This window comes from Fundulus heteroclitus, chromosome 2, assembly GCF_011125445.2.
Source record: "Fundulus heteroclitus isolate FHET01 chromosome 2, MU-UCD_Fhet_4.1, whole genome shotgun sequence".
NCBI lineage: Eukaryota > Metazoa > Chordata > Actinopteri > Cyprinodontiformes > Fundulidae > Fundulus > Fundulus heteroclitus.
Genome location: NC_046362.1, coordinates 4,750,083 through 4,776,180, shown reverse-complemented (window position 1 = coordinate 4,776,180; position 26,098 = coordinate 4,750,083). Strand labels below are relative to the sequence as shown.

The following is a 26,098-nucleotide window of genomic DNA, read 5'->3' as shown; positions in this document are numbered from 1 at the left end:
GTATCCCAGGGCGAAAATCGGTTTGCAGATGCTCAGAAGGGGGCGGGGGGGACCAATCTGGGTAATTCTGTGGAATTGAGCTAACTACGTTCAACTTGTCCTCTGTTCAGTTCAATTAGCTTTGATGAGCTGATTAGATAGTCGAGAGGTCCCTTCGCCAGTCGACAAATAGGTCAGCTTGTGAGCGGAGCACGTGCCCGGTTGGAACGTTTCGACGTTAATCCTTTTGGCCAAGCCCCCCCACCCCCCCGCTCCCCCCGTCTAATGCCTGTGTGTGTCTGAAGGGTCCACAAACCACCAAAACAATGGGCTCCCTAATTTGTAAAAGCTCTTTTTGGCACCACGTGTGAGGCCTTAGGAGAGGTTTGAGGGTTGGGCGATTCCTACTGAAATAGGGCTCTGAGCAGAGCAGAGACTGTTGATCCTTCCACACGAGGGCAGTCATCATTTACCTAAAGTGACAGGCGTTGCTGTCAGAGAGGCTCGTTTAAAGGGATGCTCCATCTGCCGAGGTGATTTACCCGAGCAGGCTTGTTTTCACAGCTGAGTCGGAGGGCCGTGATCAGTGGATCCGGCTTCCCGCCCTTTTCACCACTCCCAAAGACGCGCTGCTGTTCGGTGTATCATCCCCCCCCCCCTTCTGTCAATGAGTTTGATTATTTTTAATGGGCGTTTCGACACCTGAGATATGCCGTGTGTTGTTTTGTTCCCGCCAGACGTTTTCTTGGCTCTGCAGCCGGTCTGAAACGAAGAAGTTCAGCAAGATGGTGGAGAAAAAAAAAAAAAAAAACACTTCCCTAAGTAAAACAAGTTGTTTCTGTTGAGTGGGGTGACATTTGACGACACAAAGCGTCTGGTGTAGACGGTTCTGTGCGGCTCGTTTTGGGCAGGGAGTTGCGCAATGCCTCCTGCGGCTCCTTTGTTTGCTAATTAGTGCGGTTTCCCGAATTTGTCGTGTTTTTGGTGTTCAGGAAAGTCCTTGATTCCGCTCTTATCGGAGCGTTCCCAAGCTCAGAGCCAGCTTCTGAGTCTCTTTCAGTCACCGGCTGCGGCCCTCGCGGATGCCTCTAAATAACATTTACGTCCGTGTGTCACTTCACACCTGGCTTCAACTAGAAGAAACTAGTCGGGTCTCATGAAGCCGCGTCCTCTGAGCAGCGCTGCGTTTGCCCGTCGTCTTCCAGAGGCGGTATCCCGACACTGAAGGCGACGGTCCCGCACGCAGCCGGACAGCTGGCCTCAGCTCCCGGGTATTACTCGTCATGTTAAAACCACAAACTCTTAAAATAAAAATAAAAAAGCACAAAATCAAAAATGATGAAGAGGATGGCTATTGATGTGTTTTACTGTGTGTGTGTTTCTGTTCTGTTTCACAAATAAAAATCTGAAAACTTTACACTTACCACCCTAGTCCCGGGTTTGTGTTCCTCTCACTGCGTTTCTTCCAGGTCGGTTTAGTTTTATTCGTCTTCCCGACAACTCTGACTGCCTCCCCCGGTCTCCGCTGAATAAAAGCATTTCCCCGCAGGACGATGCGGCTAGCAGGTACCTGCGTGTGGGCGGTGGTGGGTTCAGGGTGATGTGCAGTGTAGGGTTTCCACCACATTTAGCAATTTGGGTGACGTTTAGTCCCACCTGACACCCCATGTGCGCCGTGTCCCCTACATTCAGCTGTAAACACTGCTCACAATGCTTGGCCTGGACTCGATTTAGTCATTACAGCATTTGCACTCGATTTTATTTAGTGATCAAAACAAAGTATTAAAAAAACTGTGAGTTATTGTACCTGACCTGTCTGCGGAATGAGTCTGATCGTTGCTGTCACTAAATCCAGCTCCCCCCCCGTAAACTGTAAATGTCTGCAGGTCTTTAGCGCTGACGTGTGTTGTAACAACATGTCCGGATAAGTCGCTGATGGCTGCGACTCCAAGCGTGCACCGGCTGGTTTGGCGTTTGTCTACAAGGGGGTCGAGGATGGGGCTCCAGACAGATTTGTGTAAATTGATATCTTATCAGCCTTTAATGTGATCCAACCCTACCGTTTATCAGGAGGGTTTCTGGAACAGCTTCAGTCTCGGATACAATGGCGGCTCCGACTTTTTAATTTTACCAAAGAGGAGGAAGTAAGTGGAAAGTGAAATGCTGTCCCGTCTGATGAAATGGGCTCGCCCTCAGGCTGCCAACAAAAATTCCTGGTTGTCACTTTTTTGTATTCTTTATGCAAACACGTGCCAAAGCAAATATGGAAGCGGAGTTTTGTTATTGAGCAGCAAGCTGCAAGCGCTTTCTGGTGGCGGAACAACTTCACCCTTTTGTTAGAACATAAAGTAACCCCACCCTATGTCACGTACAGACATTGGGGTTTTGAGCACTTACAGGAAGCCCAAATTAGCAGTTCAATCCCCTTCCTTGCTACTGTGCTGCTTGCCTAAACATTAAGCTATAGAAAACAAAGAATTTACTCCTTACTGTGCCGTCAGGGAGTGAATTCTGGCATCTTTAACCTCATCTGAGACTGATCCTAAAATGACTCCTAAGATGTGCTTATGATGGCTTGTTATAGCTGCAATTAATGCCAAATTCATTTATACCCCTGGCAGATTTAGATTTAACATTTTCATTCCACCAAATATTTTGTTTCTGACAGGAAATAAGACAGAACCCTCTCAAAATATATATAAGAAAGCAGTCCAAAAGGAATATCTATCTTGGGGAAAAAAAGGAAATCCGTTCTCTACATTTTACAGAAAAAAAGTTCACGTCAAAAAGGATTTATTTCCTTTTCCCTGGTATATTGGCGATCTATCTTTGCTTACGAGTTCCATGTCTTTGAGGGTAGTAGACCTCTTAACCATCATTCCAATCTTTAGCTCCTGCCACTGATTCTCCATCAGATTCCTGTTGGGCCACTTCAAAGTGTTAATTTTACATGAGGTCAGACGAAAGCTGTTTTCCAGGGCAAATGAAGAAGGAAAGACGTCTTCCTTAGTGCTGGAGCTTTTCTCCTGCGATCTGTAGAACACCGTAAACTAGAGTTGCTTCGCTGTGGCCTTCAGAACCCCAGAGCTTACGTTATCTGGACCTCCAGCGCTGATCTGAATCGGCGTCTTCACCCGCACCGACACGGCGTATAAAACATAAAAGGTACAGAGAGTAAAAATGAAAACCAATTCTTTCCAGTGGAAACCAAAACCAGACAGTGAAAACCAAAAGCTACCATTCAGATGCATCAAAGAAGGGCCAACATGGCAGACTCAGTCAGGGGTCAAAGGTTGACCGTTACCTGTGAGTTTTAGATTTCTACTCAAGCCTGTTACCTGGCAGCAAAACACTGCCAGCCGATTGGCATGAAGCCCTCGCACATGTCCCGTTATTTAACCCCCCCCCCCCCCCCCCCCCCAAAAAAAGGCTCGCTGAAGAGCTTACAGTTGGTCCATGAACACGCTGGCACAACATTTTCTGAACCGATGAAGGCAAGATTATTCTTTCTATGCTGTTGAAGCAGCGAAGCTTAGGTATGAGCTGTAGGGAAGTTTCTGATAGTATGTTGTCTTACCTATTTATCGCCTGTCAGAGGATCATAGGTCAATTTTTGCATTAAAATGCTTGAAGAAATTATGCTGGGTAATCTAGAAGAGGAAAAACCCTTGAAATTGTTGTTTCAAGGAAAAAACAGCCCCAAACACTTCAGTAAGTGAGCAGCATCTTGGTTCTAGACTGTCAAGATTAATGTTTAGGGGGGGGGGGGCATCTCAATAACTAATAGGCAGCTGGTGGGGTGACATCAAACAGGCTGGTTCTGAGGCACAGTCAAGAGTTATCACTGTATGCGACATGCGTATAGCAAAGACCTGCCTGGACTGCAACAAATGTGAAATGCTAATTATTTCAATGGAATGCATTCAGATGTTCTATGGCAGTAATATATTATCACTAGTTGTTTACTGCAGCAGAGGAAGTTCTGGGAAGGCTAGCATGAGGTAAGGTGGTCAAGTCATGAGAAAGCACAACTAAGTTGTTTAAATTTTCCTGTAAAACCTTGACCGCGTTTCCTAAGATTGCACAACGGTGCATGTCAGTGGGCTCAAAGCCCCAGTCCTGTGACCGTAGATCCCAGGTTGTTGCTGAACTAAGGATGTCAGGGTGGATTATGAGAACTACCGGGTAGTCAAGATTTTATTCCAAACACAAACAAACCAAATGTCCTTGTGGAACTGATAAGAATGGAACAGGCTGACTTCACCTTTTTTCTTTGTATTCAGGTCACCGGTGTGGTTGGCAGAGCTGAGCTACTTTCTTCTATTTTCCTTTTGGCTGCCTTCCTGGCATACACAAAGTCAACCAGTGCCGACCACGCCATCGGTAAGTCGGTAACCACAAAGAATATTTGATATTATTATTTTTTTTCTTCTCTTTTTGCTTTTATTCGTCACACTTAAATGCTTTTGATCCTCAACAGATGTCACTATCCAACAAGGAGTAAAGACAGATTTGGAGTGATGATTTCATTTTTTAAATGATCATAACTGGTCATCTAAATAAGAAGCTATCAACATCAACCCTATGTTCAAAAGTTAGATATTATTTCGTAACGAGGATAATAAATACCAATGGATACATTATTTTATCTGTTCTGGCGTATCTATAGATTGGTGTGTGATATGATGTTTTTTGAGCTCTTATGGCCCACTTCATGTAGTCAGGTTCTGTTTTGCAACTTTGTGATTTATCAAGTCTGGCAGTAATTGGGCAGGGGCGCGGCTTTTCGAAGTTGAATTCAGTTTATCTAAAAATGCCCTTTATTTATAAAACTATCATTTTAAAAATGCTTTTTACGTTTACTCAGGTTATCCTAGTGTGATTATAAAAACGTTGTTTGATAGGAAAAATTTAAATGTAACAAAACGGGAAATATACCTGTAAGCGGTCAAGTCCGTTTTCACACCACTGTATTTCCTTGTGAATATTAAAAGAAATGTGCAAGGGTTAGAACTTTGCTGCACTTGTTTTTAAGGGTTTAAATTACCAAGCTTAATCATTTATTAAACTTGTAAAGCATAAAAATCTTGATTGAGTTACACTGTGTCAGAGACTAACCAAACTAACCAAAAGTCCCACTGGCTATGGTCTTGACATTCCTGACTCCAAACATAGTGAAGTTATCAGAGTTTCATGGCGGATTCCTCAATACGTATGGAAAAGCCTTCACCCATTTTCAGCTGTTTTCCAGAGAACAAAAAAGTATATGGGGGAAAAAAAAGAGGTCAGACCAACAGTTGTTGCCGTCATTATGTCAAGGTTTGCTTTAACTAAGATTTTAATATCCTGCGTGTAAATTCTTGGCATTGGCATATTGAGGTCACATGTTTCCTGTTTCCGAGGACCCACAAACGCTTCATGGGTGAAATGGATGGATGCAGCCAAAGGGCATGATAAGTTGACTACTCATCACAGTGTTTGTGGTTTCTACCACAGGTTCTCCATCTCCTATTGAATCTTTCTACATTACAGTAAAATTCCTCCCATAGCACGTGCCTTTAGGGGAAGTAACATGCTTGGCAGCATGGGGGAATACATTTTACGGAGCGTTTTATACATTGGCAAGAATTTCCTTACGGGTCATAAACTTTCCAGTCAAACGTTATTTATTCCTTAAGATAGCTTAAATCTGGAGCAAACTATAGTTCGACATGTTGCATTTAAGATTGAACCAAACCAAGTGAAATTACTGATTACTGTAACCTCATTACTAATATATACATTTCATGGAAAGTGAGGAGAAATGTATATATACATTATTTATTTATTTATATTTTCCATTGACTACAGTCTTTGTCCTTTTTAAAAACTAAGTAGGTTAAAGGTTAATGTTTTTTCCATTGTTCAGATCTGGCAGCTACATCAGCATTCTGTTATAGCTGGGCTAATCGATTAAATTTACTCAATAACCAGGATTCTCTATGCAGGCAGTGCAGAGGATACTTGCTCGTACATTCTGGTATTTGACCAAGAATCCAAGGAAAATCTAGGAATGAATTAAAACCAAGTTATTGAACTCTTGCTGCAGCATTTTGGATCAGCTGAAGGCTTTGAACTGCATTTTGTAGACTTCCTGATAGTAAAGAATTACAATACTCCAGCCTTGAAGTAACAAATGCATGGACTAGTTTTTCAGCATCACTCCTGGACAGAATGTTTCTAATTTTGGCGATATTCCGGAGGTGAAAAAAAGAAAACCCTGGAAACCTGTTTAATATGGGATTTAAATGACATGTCTTGGTCGAAAACAACACCAAGATTTTTTACTTTAGTACCAGAGGCCAAGTTAATGCCATCCAGATTAAGTGATTGATTAAGAACTTTATTTTTTGAAGACTCTGGCCCAAAGATTAAAACTTCTGTCTTGTCAGAATGTAAGTGCAGGAAATTTAAAGTCATCCAGCTTTTGATGTCATCAAGACATGACTGCAGTCGAAGTAACTGATTGCATTCATCAGGATTTATGGATAAATATAGCTGAGTGTCATCAGCATAACAGTGGAAATGAATCCCATGCTGTCTGATAATTTTGCCGATGCCTCCCCTCACATCCTCAGCAACAGTGTGTCTACTGTCGACCACTTCCGGTTCCTAGCAGACACGCTTTCTCTGGACTTGAGCGGGTCATCACTCATAGACAATGTTTGGAAGAAGGCCCAGCACAGACTGGATTTCCTCAAGAAGTACAACCCTTCACAGGAGCTGCTAGTCATCATCTACACTGCCCTCATTCAGTCTGTTTGTGCGCATCTACAAAACAGGACAGGTCCAAACTACAACAATTAGGTCTACAGAAAAGTTCATGCTTGTGTTATCTTTGTCCTATAAATTTGTTTGATGATCTGAAACATTTATGTTTGGCAAACATACAAGACATCTGAAACGAAGCGCTTTTTCTCACTACTGCATGTAAATCTCTGACTGGTTATCAGGCGCAGATATGAAACGGTTATCTTAAAAGCCACGACTTTCCAGAAAACTCGTAAGAAAACTACTCGGTCTTTGGGTTAATTAAAGAAAAGAAGTTTCAAATGGCAGAATTCATACACAATGAAATGATCTGAACGTCATATGTTTGTCGTCTTTGTTCCAGTTTGGCCCCCCATTGCGCTGACTGTCGTTCTGGTGGCTTCAGCGACGCTGTGCAAGGAGCAGGGAATCACCGTGGTCGGCATCTGTTGCGTCTATGAAGTGTTTGTTGCACAAGGGGTAGGGTTCTGAAGCCTTCTTCGTCTGGTTGATTGTAGCAAATCGAACTTTAGCAATCAGATATTACAATGCACAGATTTCTTAGATAAACATGAGTGAATTGGCTGAGTGAATGGAAAAAATAACAGGTTTGCTGGCTCAAACCAACATATCCTTTCTTGATGTTCCACTTCCATTAAGATAGTTTACGACGTTCCTTCAGGGTAGTGTGTAAGAGATGAACGAAGGTATTCATTGTGGCTCGCTTTTCTAAATTACTACTTTGCATCCTAGTTATTGTTGAAGGATTGTAAAACAAGAAAGGAGTTTGGGCAGCTTCTGAACTTGAGAAGAATTATACCTGCAGATATTTTATTGCATTTAATAAACGCTGTTGTGCAACAATATGACGAGACAGTTGGCCGGGACTATAAAGATATATACAATGATTGTATTTGAAAAAGGGTAACATCTGTTATAAAGCGGGGCTTTCTAAAGTTTTGGGTCTGCTGAGCTTGGCTCAAGCACATCTTGAGAGGTAGTCTTAAATTAAAGATGTTTAGTACTACCAACATGAAACCAGTAGGATAAAGTGGTATTTAAATCTTATTTTAAAAGGTAAGATCAAACTCTTCTTCCTTTGCCTTTCATAGTTCACCCTGCCCATGCTGCTGGATACTTTGCGGCAAATCCTGCAGGGTAAAGATGGTTTCCCGTACGCCGTCCTGCAAACTCTGCTGAAGCTCATTGTCCTTGTCATCAGCACCCTGCTGCTGGTCATCATCAGGGTTCAGGTCATCCAGTCCCAGCTGCCGGTCTTCACCAGGTAGGCGGGGCCTCACAATCAAACGTACAGAGTCAGGAACTGGTTGTATAAATTACAATTCCATGAAAAATAACTTTGGTCCTGTTTTAAAGCCTCTACATTTTTAGCCGTGTTATGTAATGCATGAATAACTGACGATGTGTTCCGTGAGTGATGCGTGCTTAGCTTACCAAAGATATTCAGACATTGAATGTCAGTGTAATAAAATTTAAGCCATTATTTGCATGTTAATGGGTTTCAGGATTATATAAACACATTATACTGCTGTGGTCCGTGATTTAATTCCGACTGCATTATGGTTTACAGAAGCTCTCTGTTCATTTCACTAAAGTAAAGGGTCCTTCTGCGGTTTTGGAGTATTTCACTTAATGGATGTGGCTAATGGGCCTGTATTGTATTGTCATTTTAATTTATTACTCTTTCCATCCACCCATCCTTTTTTTTTTTTTTGTGCCTCAGTGGTTGTAGTCAGGGTTGCGGGGTAGGCCAGTCTGTTTCTCATAAAATATCCCATTTAACAAATTTCTTACATTTAATTTGATAATTAATTCTTTTTGACCCCTTTTAATGACAATAGTTTAAATAAAGGAATTATGCTTCGAAGTCCATGGTACCTAAAGTTTATTCTATGGATGGAGGTGAAGGTGAGCTATTGTGAGACATTTTAACGATGAGCATGTCAAGTTTAATAAATTTATAGGGGATAACTCTTAACAAAAATAAATACACCTAAATTTTTCCCATCCTAGGAAATTTTAAGGTGTTTTCATCTAACACCTTAAAATTTCTTACTGGCATTATCTAAACATTGTAAGAGATTTAATGTTAACATTTTTTTATTTTTCCTTGAATGGGTTCAAGAAATTTCTTTTAGTACTTCAGACGATGGGTTGGGAATTTTATTTATTTATTTATTTTCTTACCTGGCAGCAATCATGGTGATATTGTTAGATTCATGACAGCTGTTTTTGTAACCTTAACCTTCTTGGTATTTGCATATTTTCTTTATAGAACCCTGTTAAATCACTGGCTAGAATACTGAAAACTGTTTTTCAGTATATATGTATATATATTTAGTATTTAGTGGCCTTTAAGCCAAGCTAACTGTGCGCAGCAACAAATGGGGAGGGGCGATACTGTTCTACTCATTGCTCTGTACAGCCACTATGGTCACTGTAGCACTTTCTTTTTCCTCTAATTAAAAAGGATTTGAAACTGTAGGAGGGGTATGATGGAAAACGTTATAAGACTATCACTCGTTTGGGAAACATTGATGCCGGTAACCAAACAATGCCTCATAGGCTGGCACAAAATCAACTATAGGAACCCGGGTTCTCTTCAGTATACGGACAGCCATCCAACATACTGAGGGCTGCGTTTCAACTTTGGATTTGAAAGATATAGCAGTCATCAGACGGAGATGACACGGTCTCCGACTGGCCAGTTTCAAGTTCTGACGTAAATAGAACGCAGTATTAGGCTGCCGTGTTTTAGATGTTTCACTAATCGGACACTCCTGAATCAAATGAGTGGTTCACTCTCAGGCTCATCCCCTGCATACCAGAAGGAATGCAGGGGATGTAATTCAGCTATTTGGATCTCTGTGTTGGAACAGACACGACTCTAGAACATGCAGGACACAGGCTCTTAAACACTGCAGTGGCCAATCCTTATCTAGGCTCTTGCTTCAGACATCAGTAAATGCACCAAAACCCCAAATCAGGCATCAGCTTAAGATCGCTTTAGTAAAGGTCTCATGCAGGAAGACGTATAACATCAGCTGATGTTTCTGCGTCTGAGACCCTATTGACTGTTTCTTTTTTTCTTTCTTTTAATACAGTCCTGTTGCTGTTTCTGTATAAGTGTAAATCTGCCCTTAAGTTTGTTTCAAACAGAATGTGAGAAAGCACTGACCCAGAAATATAATAAAAGCGCAGCTTGCTGGGTATCACACAATTTACAGAAATAATTTTGAGTGATGGTTTAGGAATAAAGATGATGCACTCTGTGACCCCTCAAAACACTGAGTGTAAACGTTAATAGTTCTGCTGGCTGAAGTATTTATTGATGGGTATCTGCTCCTAAATAGTCTGCACAAGATTCTACCTAATGACATTTGAGCATGAAGATAAAATTCCAGACAATTAGCTTGGTTAGACTAATCCTCTAGCTGTAATCCTAAAGATGACTCCAGATTGTCTGCAAGAATTTCTGCTGCAGAGCCATAACAATTTATCCGGCATACATAGCTTATTGTCTCCCCAGTGGTGATCAGAGTTTACAGCAGGGGTTCCAATAAACAAGGTTGTACTTCAACCCATAATAGAGCAGTTCAAATACAAATGCAGGCTTGGGATACTTTACTGGGACAACAACCCGAGATTGATCATGAGTTATGAATGTGGAGATATTACAGGCAGCTGTAAAGGCAAAACTGATTTGTCACGACAAGATTAACTCAATTTTAAGTGAAATAAGTGAATTTTAGGACAAATATATCTGTAGAAGCTGCTTTGTCTTGATGGCCTTTATAATTCATTGAATATACTGGCCTTAGCTCTTTGTTTCTAATTTGCTTTCATGCTGTTCTTTAAGCAAAATCACGATCAAAGCTCAAGGCTTTCTAAAAGGTCTTTAAAAGAGTTCTTTGGACTATTTTCACTTATTTTCACTTTTTGTTCAGTCGTTAAATGACATAACATGCTGTGTTTGGGGGTTCAATGACAGGAAAAAAGATCTGATTCTCGAGTTTCAATTCAATGGTCAGGGCTGATAAAGCTGAAAATCATCCAGTTCCACTCATCGTTCACCCTCTTTATGTATCGCTACTGAACATTTTCTACAACAGTTCAAGAGCATATAAAAGTCATGTCTTTTGGTTTATATATTGGTTTAAAAAAAATCCAGAAAGACCCCACTCGCAAATCAAACATATTTATCACACATCAGTTTATTATCTCTTGTATTTACTGTATGTATCTAGGTTTTAACTAATGATCATCAGGGGTGTCCAACTCTATTCATCCAGCAATGGTGGACCTCCATGTTTTAGATGTAATCATAACCCAAAACAGCCTGACTCAAATGGCTGACAGATAGCTCTTCTTGTCCTGTGAAAGCCTGTGAATTAAATATTTATTTGATTCGCGTATGTTGGATCAGAGAAATCCTAACAAAAAATGCAGGACTCTGGGCCTTAACGAACAATCATTGGACACCACCAATCTAGTCACCGCTGAAGGTCACAAGGAACGCCAAGGTCCAATTTAAACATGTTTCTTTGTGAAGTTATATGTTGATGCAACACTGGTGGGTTCCTTTGAGTTTCCAAACCGTTTGTGCCTGCATGACTTATAAATAAGAGCTAATCAGTTTACCAGACAGAAAGCCTTTGTCTGGAAATGGTCATGGTTAAAGAGCATGAAGAACCATTCAATTATATTGAGCATCTAGAAAAAGATTTGGCTGGTTGGAGGACCTAAATAAACAAGGAACAACAACACCTTTTATATTGAAGTTTTGATAACAGACATTATCCAGTCACACCAGTTTGGAAGTTTTTTTTTTCTTTGAAGGACTTACAGTAAGACCTTATCTCTGTGAGAACTTTGTTGGGATTAAAGGTGTTTTGGGGAGCTTTTTGGACTTATTGGGAAGACAAGAAAGATGGCTTGTGTCAGATTTAAAGGGAAAAATGTAAACAGAAAGATGAGAGCATCTCTTTCCTCATATTCTGACAAGAAAACATTTTTCATTTTTGTCGTCAGGTCATGGTCATATGCTTAAAAACACAAAGAAGGGAACAAAATCTTATCTTTAAATCCATAGAAACGTTGATTTTTCTATTGTTGATTCAACCTCCATTTTTTTTTTCTATAGGATTATGTGGTCTCGGTATTCCCAAATCATTTATTTCAAAGTTTAAAGAGAGCGAATTAAAAAACATCATCAAGTTAAAGGTGAATATCTTTTAAAAACAACTAAAAGTAGTTTACTCTCCTACTGATAGACTTTTTGTGTTTGACTTTAATCTCAAACAAATTTCGTCTAAAAGCAGATTGTTGATCTTACTAGAGCTTTCCAGAAAGCCCTAAATTGCAACACTCTTTTTGAGCCTGTAGGTTTTTCATGATATCAATGTCAAAGTGTGTGTGTTTGAAATCAAACACTAATTGTACAAATTTGACCCGAATCAGAGCCATGCAGGGGAAGCGAATATGCTGTCCAAAAACAACATCAGACCAACCGTTTGATTTAACATTAAATAGACGAGGAAGGAACAGCACTGTGCTCCGGGAGCCCTTTTTCACGGCAAAGCAAAGACAAGACCCCATTATGCTGCTGGGGCTCTCATTCGCTCCTCCAATGTCAATACATTTCAAAGAAGCCACGAAAGAATTTGCTGCGCAAAATATTATCGAACGTTTTTCAGGAAGTCGGGGTGTCGGGTAATCTCAGTAAAGGCCAAAGCCTGAAATAATTGGGTGGGATTTTTATAACCTGAAAGATAAGATTAGTCTTTGTCATTTTACCAACCTAAAATGTATAGCAGTACAATAAAAATGGTTCATTCACCCACGTAAGGTGCAAATAGAAACAAAAAACTATGGATAGAAAAACAAAAGTGCATAACTAGTGCTGTCATAAATCGGGAAAAGAAAAATTGCATTTGTATATTGCACACGACTCACTTTAAAGAAGTGATTAAAGTCCGATCACTGTTCTAAAGAAACCCCTCTCCCTGAGTCTATTATAGCGTGACCTCAGCATTCAGTATCAGCGACCAGAGGGCAGCACCTATACAGTCTCCCAGAATGCTACGTGCCCCTGAGACACCAAATCCTGAAAAGGTCCTTCAGGAAGGGATTAGGATGGACAATGAACTTCTAGGCAGTCCTTCTAACCCTCTGTAGTGCCTTCTTGTGCACCATGGTGCAGTTTTTGAACCATGCCCTAGGGTGAGGCTCTTTAGTTTATTAATTTACTTATTTTTAAGCTGGTGTGAAGTAACATAAGTGAAGTGAGGCCTGTTCTTAGATGTGTAATACAACTAGCAGCAAAGATTTTGGTTATATTTTCATTATTTACTACGGCGGGGCCTACCATCTTGTTTTATAAGCATGTTTTAAAGCTCGTAATAAGTTGCTCTTTGAATTCAGGTCAACTCCCAGATGAGATTATTCAAGTTAAAGTAAGTTTTTAAAAATATATTTAGCAATTTGTTTTTATGAAACAAAAGGGAAGAAAATCGATTTATTGGATTTGGTTAAAAAAAATAAATTGGATATTTTATTTTTAAGCCATATCGCCCAGCCCCACTGAATACAAACTGCTTAGTCTTAGAATTCAAAAGGATGTTAGTGTTAAACCTGTGTGAGGTAACTTTTGTAAAAATTATTTATTTATTTACATATATGTTAAATCTGTCACTATGTCCTTACAGTAAAATACGAGACAGATAATCTTTGAAAAAAAATCAAGCTCTTCTGGCTCTTTCCAGTGGTCCTGTTGCCATTTGCAGAAATCCAACGCTGGTCAGAAACAACCAATAAGATCCAGGAGGAATGTCTGTCTCTGATTGGTTATTAGTAGTCTCAATCATTCTTCTGTACATGCTGCTCACACCCACACCCCCCTGCAACTTTACTCTTACAACTGTGTCTTGTAAAATAAACATTAAACAACATCCAACAATCAGCCTTAAAAATCCGTTCCTTTTTCCAAAGGGGAAAGTCCGACTCTAGCGGCCGTTACAGCAAATTCTTCTGATCGGAAGCTGGGGTTTCCGAGTTTCCACTTCAAATGGAATGCAACAGAAGTCCATGGTCCCAAAACGCCTCACTGCAGATTTAAGAGCCACTTTTTTGCCCTTTTGCCTTTCTAGTCTGGCAAATATTTCTGGATTATATACTATGATATAGGACTGCAAAAGTTTATTAAAACATGCAATATATGAGAATATCGGTGAATGATAAATAAGCAAGTAATTAAAGAGTGTCTTTCTGTTTTGGGCTCATAACAAACTTTGACTGCAGATCGTGAATGTTCTTTCTAGTTATGGGGGGGGGGGGGGGGGGGTCATTAACTTTTATTATTGTTGTTGAAACAACTAAGTTGTAATTTCTTGATTACTTGTCTGTCTTTCCTCATAATCACATTTAAAAACATTTTATGGTGCATTAAACATCAAGAAATAACGAATATATTTCAGGAGAACCTGAATTATGGTACTTAATTACAATAATATTTAATAAATTAAAATATGCATTTCTAAGAGGCTTGTTTGTCAGATTAAAAGTGCCTTTTGAAAAAAAACTTAAGCCAGTATTAAACATATTTTTCATTAAGCCCTGATTTCTTCATGAAAATATTGTTTTGTATTGGTCTGATGCTATATTCTAATCTTAAATGCCGTTTTTATTAGCTGGAGGCAAAGATTGATTTTAAATAACAGAAATAAAGCCTTTAAAACATCCGTCTTGGTCGGTTGGGGCGCGCTTGTGGCGCAGCGGTTAGCGCGACCCTTAGTCCTCGACGCGGTCAGCCCGGGTTCGACTCCGACCCGCGGCCCTTTGCCGCATGTCTCTCCCCCTTCCGGTCAGCCTACTGTGTTAAAAAGCGAGCCACTAGAGCCGCGAAAAATCTCCCAAAAAAAGCCCAAACATCCGTCTTGGTAAATTTATATAATGTGGTTCCCTTAGCAAATTGAGGTACTGAAATAAATTAACTTTTCAATAATATTGAAATATTTCAAATATGACTGTAGATAGCTAACATTTATTGCAGTCTTGGCAGTTCTTAATGAGAGGCATATTGCACACACATTGCGAGAATAATAAATGTGGACTGTATTGATCAGCTCTACTATGATGTATCTAAACAATAATCGCTAAATGAATCTCTTCTGTTGCCTTTTTGTAGATTTGATAACCCGGCAGCAGTCAGTCCCACTCCCACCAGGCAGCTCACCTTCAACTACTTGCTCCCTGTGAACGCATGGCTCCTGCTAAATCCCTCCGAGCTGTGCTGCGACTGGACCATGGGGACCATTCCGCTGGTGGAGTCCGTTCTAGACCTCCGTAACCTGGTCACCGTCTCGTTTTACACGTTTCTGTGCCTGCTTGCCCACTACAGCCTGCGCTACAGACACAGCTCAGCCAAGACTGTGATCATGGTGAGACTTGATTTCTATTTTTCTTTCAATATTTTAAACGCTAATTGTTTAATGCAGAGTCCTTCTCCACAATAATTCAAACCTTAAGCTGTTATTATCACATTATTTTATATCATCCCACTGCTTTTATATGGGGATTAACATAAAAAAGATGAAATATATTTTGTAAAACATGAAGTTCATTCATGCCAGGGGAGTATCTCTTGTTTTTGATCCACCCACATTATGAATAGTGCATTTGTACACTGCTAAAGAGTGTAAAATGGTGTAAAATGTACAGTTTGCAAGCGACTTTTGTCCCAGGTCACCTTCTCTTTGTCCTTCCATACCTGGGGTGTATTCACAGCAGGAAAGTCCTTTGGTCCGCGTGTTTGCTCCAGGCCAAAAGCAGACTTTACATTTTTCATTTAGTACAGTTCGCTTTCACTTTGTGCTTTTTGCAAGTGACCTATAGCTGGTAAACAAAGCCACGCGTGTGACGACTGTTGCTTCCATTGGACAGAAATGGGAGATTAGGGTCAGACAGGGGAGGCGAGATTCTGATCTGCTCCAGTTTGCCTTTAGGGACTAAAACTTGGGACTTTATGAGGACGTCTACTCCTCAGCCATGGTGAGAATGATGATAAGGACAGTAAACGGCAAACCTCTAGTTTTATAGAATGGATATTACACTGATTCAGCAAACTTTTCTGTGGGCGGCAGTGTGTTCCACGGAGGCTCCTCTGCCTTCTCCTTCCTCCCACTCACGGTGGTTTGATCAGGCGCCGTGAACAACTTTTTCAACCAAACAGCTACAGCGCGCCCGTCTGCGTACAGAAAGCTGAAGTGTCTTTTTTTCCCTTCCTTTGTTTCATTCAAGCGTGGTTTATTGTTTATAAATAGTAAAATTATATTTCGGTTTGACCCTCTCCGTTCCTGGTGGTCCTTAATAATAATGTCGTCACTCTTCAGCTTAGCGATTGCCTACGGGTCCTCAGAGAAAACCCCGTACTACCTTCTCAGGAGGGTGGAAGAATGTCAGCCATGTAGGAAAAAAATTGTAAGTGGGGGGAGCAGAGTAGTTCAGTTCAGTTGAATTTTATTTACTTAGCAGCAATTCACAGCAGGTCATCTCATGGCACTTTGAAAAAGTCAGTTGAATCAATTTACACAGACAGATTAGTCAGATTCTATCCAAAGAAAGCCAGCGGGTTGCACGGAGTCTTTGACAAGCAGCACCCAGCCTGTTGCCACAGTAGACGGTCGCCTGCACTGTCGTTGACTAATGCCGGGTTCCCGCTGCAGGAGAATTAGCTTGATGTTTGCCCTGATCTCCCTCTCCAACATGTCCTGATTGTCAGGATGGTTGTGAAGATAATCTTAAGAGATATTCCTGCTGTGTGTGATGCGTTAACAGTGATCTAGTCTGCTCCAAAGGACGTCAGCAACGCTACGACTTTAAATCGTATATATTCAACATGTTGGATTGTCTTGGCCCAATATCCTCTTCTGCACAACCCAACATGACTTCTTTAAGTGTCCTGATACACTGAAACTGGGGCAGGGACTTTAACGCACTAATTTTAATTAGATTAAATTAAATAAGATTAGATTCAACTTTATTGTCATTACACAGGTACAGGTACAAGGCAATGAAATGCAGTTTAGGTCTAACCAGAAGTGCAATAGCAGCAAGTGCAGGATAGACAATGGTTCCATATGTACAGGACATGGGTTATTACTGAATAAATATAGAGATGTATACTATTATAAACAGAATTTTACTGATCAATTTGTCCTATGAGAATAATATATAGATAACTAGTATCGTGAACTACATTTACAGCTAGATATGTACCGAATATAATATACAGGTGGATATTACTATGATATTAATCAATTAATTACAAACAAATGTAAGCATTTACTCATACTATGGAGCTTAAGCCTATGTCCCGTCTGAATTAGTGTTTAAATGAGTAAATAATAGCTATCTGGATGATCTGCGAACCTTGCATCTATCTCCTTGTTTGGCCGGTGTCTCTGAGCAGCTGAGGAGAGCAGAGGGTAGCACTGTTGCGCAACTTGCAACACAGATTGACATGTCATCACCTTGTAATGATGTCTGTATATGAATAAACAGCGCTAGATAACAGGAGTGTGAGTAAGGTTGAAGACTGCTTTTAAGACTCAGTGATACAGAAGACTATTGCTATAGAGTCCCACCGTTCCAAAATCTAAAGCCAGAGTTTCTACAGTTCAATGAGACATAATTACAAACATGTTACTGTTGCTATGTCAACATCCTTTTAATCTAGAAAGTTTCTCTGTTTTTAACTTTGTCTTTCGGTCAATTATGCAGCATTCAGACTGGGGGTTGAAACATTAAGAAAAGTACTTTTCCTGTAGAGGATGTAAAACTCATATTTCCACTAAAATGCAGTGACTGTAAAGAGTGACAGCGAGAGGTTGAGTATAGAAGTAAAAGACAGAAATGTTGGTCTGTAAAATACAGAAAGAATGAACTTTTCCTTCAACGTAGTTCATGATTTAGTCGGTATAGTAAAGTATGAGGTGTAAAACCGGGACTTTGACCGTAACTGTAAATGTAATTTATCGGAATTGAAAAAAACTGCTTAAAGATGCTTATTTCTGTCAGATTTCGTTATTTGATTAAAAAAAAATGGGATCAATCACGATTTAATGAATTACAAAGCCTCTTATTTATTAGTTTATTTTCTTTAATCACATCCGAAAACAACTTTAAACTTCCTGTATGTAATAAACAGGTCTAACAACGTAGTACCAGAAGCGTCCTCATGGCATAATGAGTTCAAATTCGTCAAGGTTTATGAATTCACTTCCCTTAGGGATTCATAGTATTTTTGTGTTTTCTTGACACGGTACTGTGACTTGAATTCAGGGCTTCGGGCCGTCTGTCAAAATGTCTGTGGCCTCTGGACAAAGAAAGAATAATCTTGCCTTCGTCAGTCCATAAAATGTGGCGCCGTTTCTTTTTAGGCCAATCAGTGTGTAAGCTCTCGGCACATTTTATTTTTTGAAATCCCTCGGACGTTGCGAGGGATTGACGCTGATTGCCTGGCTTTACATAGGTATTTTGAAAGTGGTGTTGATATTGTTATTTGAGTGATGGTTTTTGGTTTTCCTCCACCTCTCTCTGATTGTAGTTTGCTTTTTAAAGTATTGAGATCATTTTAGCTGACCACCCTGTCTGTTTCTGCACTTTCTATGATTCCCTCTCTAATCGTTTTATTAGGTTTTTTTATCAAGCGCGCTGTTCTTGTGAATAATGTCCGGAACGGCCCATTGTCCTGTAACTTTCAGAGGAATTCACTCTAACCAGTGTTTACAAAATAAGGGCCAATTTGCTTTTGCCTCGCGATGACTCCTTCATCTTCATTGACTCCTCACCGCTGTCGTTTTGAACAGTGTTTCAAAGATTTTAGATTTTAGGATGTAATTTGAATGAGCAGCATTCATGTCTTGACTGTTGTCTGTTGTTTTTTTTTAATAATCCATCCAAGTGTTTATTGTCTGTACCCGCTTATCTTTACAGCGGTGCGGGGTGGGGGGGGTGGGGGATGGGGGGGGGGTGGGGGATGGGGGGGGGGGGGGGGGGGGCTGGTTCCTTTCTCCAGCGGTCATTGGGTGCAAAATAGAATTTGTAGATTACATGTAAGTAACGAGACTGATCTGGTTAGTGATCTATGTTTGCCAAAGAAATACTTCTACAATTGAATCATGTATTTTCTGCCCAATCCAGTGTTAGATCTATTCCAGTTGATCCTTAGTTAAACTTTGATGTGGAGCTAGTCCCTCAGGATCCTCTGACTACTAGAGAGCTAGATTGCTAGACTGTTGCCTGGAGGACACAAAGAAAAAAAGACTTCAGATAAAGACCGATTCATACAGCTAATTGAAAAAGATCAAAGAAAACTCTATATTTCTATCTCAACAACAAGGTTTGGTTGAAAAAGAAGCTTGTGGCTAACCTGATGTATTCAGAATAAAAACCTACTAAATGGTTCCTCAATGACTTGACCGCCCCCTTTGTTGCCAATCTTTACTTTTTATACTCCATTAAACAAAGAAATGTCCCCCGATATAATTCAGGAATTAAAAGCCCGTGTGCACAGTAATTAAATAATTAGCCCACATCTTTTGCAGGCAGTTTTTTCATGATATGCATTCTGGGCACAGGGATCTAGCGATAATGATCAGTTTGCGATAAATTGGCCGGCCCTGGCTGGAATGTTAAGGAACGCGACAGATTAACCATGCCGGCATGTTAGCGCCGAAGTCTCTGCACCGAATAAATCCTGAATTACATGTTATCGCAGTGTGTTGGAGGGCTGAACTTCAGAGACCCCAGGAGTGGAGATAAAAAGCTTAGTTTAACATACAGGCAACACCAGACGTGCTGTTTTGACACGGTGCTGACTATCCAACAGTTTGAGGGTCAGAGACATGAAAGAGGTGGATGTTTGGTTTAGCACAGAAACACTTTAAGCCCCACGCCCCCTTTTTATTTCTTTTTTTTTACTGGAATGGAGTAATCCTTGGAATTAAACAGTTAAGTAAGGAAGGATAAAACTATCAACTTGCTGTTGGAGGGTAAGAAACACCAAATAAATCAGTGAAAGTGCTTCTAGGTGTCCAACAGGCACGTCCACAGCTTAAAGGAGATAATTGTGCTTTTTCCTACTAAACTCTACTGGATCAACAGCCCAACTAAGGCCTAAAGCTGCCATAATTTGCCAAATACAATTGTTTATTACCCTACTGTGTTCTGTTGTCTGACTTATCCTCTGTAGAAATTCTGGTTTTAATTCCTTTTGGCTGCTGCCTTCTGCTCTAAAACGTTGCATCAGAAAATGAGATGAAAACAAGAGGGGGGAAAAAGGAGAGAGAAAAAAGCTAAATGCCAGCAATAAAAGATGGTCTTTTGCTTGAATTTAAAAGGAAAACATGGGTGGTGCTTGTTCACTGCTGGATACGGAGAAGGGGGGAGAAAAAAATAGCATTTGTTGTGCAACAGGCTTATTGCTCTCATAGTTGAAGGTCAGTAAACTTCCTTACAGTCTCTCATTTTTAGAAAGAGCAACACAAATCAACACTGAATGAACTCAATTATGACTTGCGCAGTGTTTACTCAGGTTCGCTGGGAGCATTTTGGAATATGTTGTGTAACCATGTCATACCACATCAACCTATTTAGCATCTTTGCAAGGTTGCCAGCTGCCTCACATGGAGCATGAGACACCACTCAAGAACCGTTCTCTGGGAAAGCCTGCTTTGTGGTGTTGTTTCTCACATACAGTGGCTGCGCAGTTTGCCTGAAGTCTAGACTTCACAAAATCCTCTGCTTTTTTATGTCTTTAGTTGGGAAAGGCAATTTAATTTGTGACATTTTTCAGTTTGTCTGGAATAAGTCGAAAGCTGAAAACACATGTTGATTATCTAATAGGATAAGGAAGAAGCTACAGAAATTTAAAAACATCCTGAGTCTAAGACTTGGAACTTGATTCAGAAGTTTTCTGAAACCCCTCAATTTCCTCAGCTGCCATTCCTTAAGAGAATAGATTCCTAAAAAGGAAAAACAGCGCCAGGGAAATGATAAAAATGCTTTGGGCTAGTTAATTTTTTTTCGCCAGAATTGAAAAGCTGAAATATATGCGTACACTCCCATGAGTATTTGAATGTCTTTTACCGAACTGCCAAGAAACTGAACACTTGCTGTATTGATCAGCTCTGTCCTTGCCTTAAATCGAACTGAATATTTGACAGCTACTCTAATTAGAAATGACAGAATTAAATTGTTGGGATTACCGCCGCCGCCATGGCTTTTAAGCGTACTCATTACATTTTTCAATAGATGTGAAATCAGGGCCCTTCCAGATCGCTGATTTATTTAAAACCATGGTTGATGCATGATTTAGCCAATTGTCCTTTAGAAACAGCCAGTTGTGTTCAATTGCCAACTATCTGACCGAAGCTGTTGTCCTCTGATGACCCTATTAAATTTATTAAAATGATTAGTAGCAACCCAAGAGAAAGGGAAAATGGCAGCTAACATCTCTGCAGAACCCATTCACCTGCACAAAAGCTGTTTAGGTTTTTATCTTCAGGTAAGCACTACAGAGTGCCGTTTGCTAAAAGCAGCCGCCACAGGAACAGGTTCTGTCCTACGATGGACACCCCACAGCCTGAGTTGTCAGCTACTCTGCTTATGACCAAAACAAAAATCTTTGCACTTTCAAAACCTAATTTTTTACCCCATTAAATAAAAAAAACCCACAAACATACTGCTGCTTATGCATTTATACCTAATGTCTGTATGCTTTGCACACTGTTAAGTCAAATTACTTGGTTGTGCACACAATCTTGGCCAATAAAGCCGGTTCTGATTCAGTTGTCATCTATTGCGTTGCTTATTTCCTCAGAGAGCATTCAAGTGATATACTTGCCCTGCCATATCGCATCATAATAAATATTAATCATATTACAATCTTAACAGAACATTGTCGGGTTTGGAAGCAGTTCTGTATCTGAACTAAGTTTATTGGAGATTGAACCTTCGTTTAGTACTTGTATGTTTTTTTTTTTTTTGTTTTTTTTAGGCAAAATGTCTGATCAATTGCATTTTTTCCCCCTGTCAGGCCTTGTCTTTGATCGTCCTGCCCTTCATTCCAGCATCCAACCTCTTCTTTCCTGTGGGTTTTGTTGTTGCAGAGAGGGTGCTATATGTTCCCAGTATGGGATTCTGTGTTCTTGTAGCACATGGATTCAAGATTGTCTCAAATAAAGGGTAAGTAACTGTCCAAAATGACTACAAAAGTTGCTAAAACGCAAAAAAAGACTTAAGCAGGTCATTGTACTCAGCGATAAAAGCTTTAAACAGGCTGGCCATGCAACAATTAAAATAAATTAAATATATGGAAGATAAATTTCACCTTGTATAAATGAAATTCCTTACATGCATGAAAAAAACTTTCCATTTCACATATGAGGCAATGTTTACTGTATTTTCACTGTTTGTATGTATGCCATTATCATGCAGTCAGAGTGTGTTGTATATTTGTTTTCAACAATCCTAAATCGATACTTAACAGAAGCACCTTTTACTACAGTTACATTTACTGGTTTCAGCTTTACACATCAAGAAAAAAATGAAGAAAAAAGTGCAAATTCTTTGCAAAATAGCTAAATGTCAGTCAGACCGGATTTACATTAAGAAAATCTGTGAAAATCCGTCTCGCGTCTGATTCTCTATTGAATGTAGGTCAGGGCTTTGACTGAGCTGTTCTGACTTTAATAGATTTTCTTCCAGAATTACCCTGTATTCTGGAAGGAATAAAGGATTCTAGTGAGAGAAAAAAACGTGGTTAATAGCAATCCATCCATCAGTCCATTGTCCTTCGCTTGTCTGAGATTGAGTTGTGGGGGCAACAGGTCCAGGAGGAAACCCCAGATATCCCTCTCCCCAACTACACCATCCAGCTCATTCTGGACAAACAGGTTATATAGTCCTTCCAGAGAGTTCTGGGTCTTCCATTGGGTCTCCTCCCAGTGGGACGTGGCTGAAAAACTACCAAAGCGAGATACATAGGGGGCATCCTGATCAGATGTCCAAACCTCCTCAACTTACCCCTTTTCCATGCAGAAAAGCAGGGGCTCTACTTTAAGCTCCCTCTGATGGCAGAGCTCCTAACCTCCACCCTTGGCCGCCCTCCAGAGGAAGCTCATTTTGGCTGCTAGTATCTGGGTTCTTATTCTTTTGGTCATCATCCTTTTTGCAGACAGACTGGTAAACTGAAAGCTCTGATTGAACAGACTCATTGAGTCATGCTACATTTTATGGATTTGTTTCAACAATAATTCCATAAAGGCCTGATTTCTGGAGTATGCGATCATTCCTCCAGAGTGTCTTGGTCATTTCTCTGATTGAAAAGTCTTTGTAGGTGTTAAAGCCATATGAGTGCCATTAGCACATGCAAACCGTGACAGGTGAACACGCCGCATTGGAACTTGCATAGTAGGTATGTTGATGTGGGCGTGTGTGTACTTGTACTTGTAGCTGAGTGAGAACATATTTTTCAAATTTTACCACCAAAGTGAGGACTTTGATGTAAATCGAGGACTTTTTTTTTTTTTTTTTGGTCCTCGTCTTTTTTCAGCTAGGGGTTAGGTTCAGGTCTAAGGTGTCAATTAGGTTTAGGGTTAAGGTAAGGCCATAGAAAGATAAATGGAAGTCAAAGGTAAGTCAAGACAAGATCCTCAGTAAGTATTTAAAATAAAGATGTGCGTCTCAGTGAACTTCGTTTCGTCCATGCATCACGTTAGTTGTCTGGACCTGGTCAGTCTTTATTCTTTATTGATCTGTCCATCAATGCTCGATATAGAAATAGGTTGTTAAGGACATTAAGATGAAGTAATGTCTGTCGGAAATGTATTGAGTTACCAGAGTGATAATTTTAGTCCTTACATCAGTCTTGGTCTCATCTGACCTGAGCACCTTCCACCACATGTTGTGCTCTTCCCTGCCTTATTTTCCATAGAATTATTACACACTTGAGCATGAAGATATCAACTTCATGTGTCTTATCGGTAAGATGGTGTGACTGATTTCATTGTCAAAAACAAGGAAGCTTTAAAGTCATCCAAAACTGTCATTTGCAGGCAATTAAAGAAGCTTTCCAAGGTGATGATTGGAGTGCTGTTAACCACACATGCAGCGAAAACCTTCAACAGGAACTGGGACTGGGAATCAGAGTATACGCTGTTTACCTCTGCCCTAAAGGTAAAAGTTTAGACATAGTATTTTGGCAGTTTTCCAGTGTTGGAATAAATGTTTGACTCTCCTGTGATGAAGGTCTCTGTTAAGTAATCTAATAAAAACACAGCTTTGAACTTGCATGCCGTTTCAGGTCAACAAGAACAATGCCAAGTTATGGAACAATGTTGGCCATGCCTTAGAGAACCAGAACAATTATGCAATGGCTCTACGGTACTTTCTGCAGGCCACTCGCGTCCAGCCAGGTGAGATACTTCAGTCAGACATCCATCAATCAGTTTGACTTTTTTTTTTTAAATAAACTCATTCATATGTTGGAAACTCTGTTGCAGTTTGCCAGACCTTGCAGAATATTTTGTTGGTTTTGTTGGTTTGCTTTTGCGTTGAGTCTTTCGGAAAGATAATTTTTAACAAACCTTGAAGCTGGGACTTGGACAGCTTCTAACTTGGGATGTTCAGATTAACCGACAGGCATGGATACAGAGATGCACACGTGCAAGTTGGAGATGCAACGACAGAGCTGCTGTGAAAAGATGTAGCTTTTGGAATACAATCTAGAGGTAGATCATCTTTATTGTCATTGAAACATACATTACAACGAAATGTGTTCTCTGCTTTTAACCCATCACCCTTGGGGAGTAGTGGGCTGCCATGTGTGGCGCCCGGGGAGCAATCAGGGGTTAAGGGTCTTGCTCAGTGCTGGGGATCGAACCGGGTACTTGCATCCTTCTCTGAGTGCAAGTGCACTGCTCTAACCACTAGGCCACGACCCCCCCCCCCCCCCCTTAAACATAAAGCCAAAATAAACGTAACTTTTGTATTGAATTAACTTACTTGGTTTATTGTTGTTAGCACGTACTCAGGGTGCGGGCTGAATGCACTTCTAGTTTCCACATTACAGTCAGGCAGTCTTGTAGACAGCTCAGGGGTCCAGTTAGTGACACAGTTTACCGTAATTCTCAGAATATCCACTGAGCGGAGCGGCTTTGTTGCTTAACAAAGTCGTTCTTACAGATTTTAACAGATTTTTGAGCTCATTTTACCACATAAAATCATTCAGTAAGCACAACTTTACTCATATAAAAGGTGCACCATTAATTTTTCAGAAGATATATATATATAAGGATTTTAAGTGAGGCTTATAGTCTGAAAAACACAGTAATAAATAATGTCAGGTTATTCTAGGAATAGCTGGTTTTCAGATTGGAATAACAGCAATTGGATTTTTCTACATTGCTGTCAAAGACTTTTGGGCGAATGCTGTGATTTGATATTTTTACACAAGATTGTCACACTGCCAGAACATCCCACCGGCCCAACACCATAACCAAGGCACCCCAAACCCTCTCCACTGAGCTCTGTTCCACAGCACCTGTGGTTCCACAATCCCAGCTACATTTAGGGACGCTCATGTCTGAGCAGAACGAGTTTGTCTCAGTTTGACATAAATTAATTCTCACGACTTTCATCAGAGGCTGCACATTTAACGCAAACTTTACCCAGAAAAAATGACCTGTTTGGTTTTTACTGAAACACGATGCATAAAGAGCCTCATAGGAGCCTTGTTGCTGCAGCTTTAAAAAAAAAAAGTTTACGCAGAGACAAAGTATGTTAACTCTAAAGTATATATAATTTCATTTAGGTTGAACACTCTCAGGATAATCAAAGCTATAGTTTATGTTTCATGCCATCAAACACAGATTCTGTTAGTTTTAGGGACTTCCTGTTGCTCTAAAAATGACAGATTACAAAAAAATGACACTGAGGATAATATCCCAGGAAAACACAGGCAAGTTTGTTATTTCAAACCCCGGAGAAATTCAAACCATCGAGGACAGATTAAATATAAACTGTGAATAATGTCGTTCAAGTTGTGTTTTGTCTGAGGAGGAGAAAAGTGAATGCGTCCACTTTGATGAGGGGTTGAAAGAGATGACTGTTAGCGCTTGATCTGGTTTCTCCTCACATGGTTAAGAGCTAGCCTGTTCTGTTAGTCTATCCAGTGTGTTTCCTGATCAAACAAAGCTACGCTGCACTTTTCTGCAGAAAATGTGCATTTGTACATTTTATGACCGTT

General features: G+C 40.2%; 1 protein-coding gene across 1 annotated transcript in view; it reads left to right on the top strand.

Moving 5' to 3' along the window:
• Positions 1–26,098, top strand: part of tmtc3 (transmembrane O-mannosyltransferase targeting cadherins 3) — a 41,844-nt gene that overhangs the window by 5,477 nt on the left and 10,269 nt on the right. The window contains exons 4-10 of the mRNA XM_021317062.2: positions 4,263–4,362; positions 7,133–7,248; positions 7,881–8,053; positions 14,975–15,227; positions 21,887–22,035; positions 23,907–24,027; positions 24,155–24,266. Coding sequence (XP_021172737.2) covers positions 4,263–4,362; positions 7,133–7,248; positions 7,881–8,053; positions 14,975–15,227; positions 21,887–22,035; positions 23,907–24,027; positions 24,155–24,266 — 1,024 coding nt within the window. The remainder of the gene's footprint in view (positions 1–4,262; positions 4,363–7,132; positions 7,249–7,880; positions 8,054–14,974; positions 15,228–21,886; positions 22,036–23,906; positions 24,028–24,154; positions 24,267–26,098) is intronic.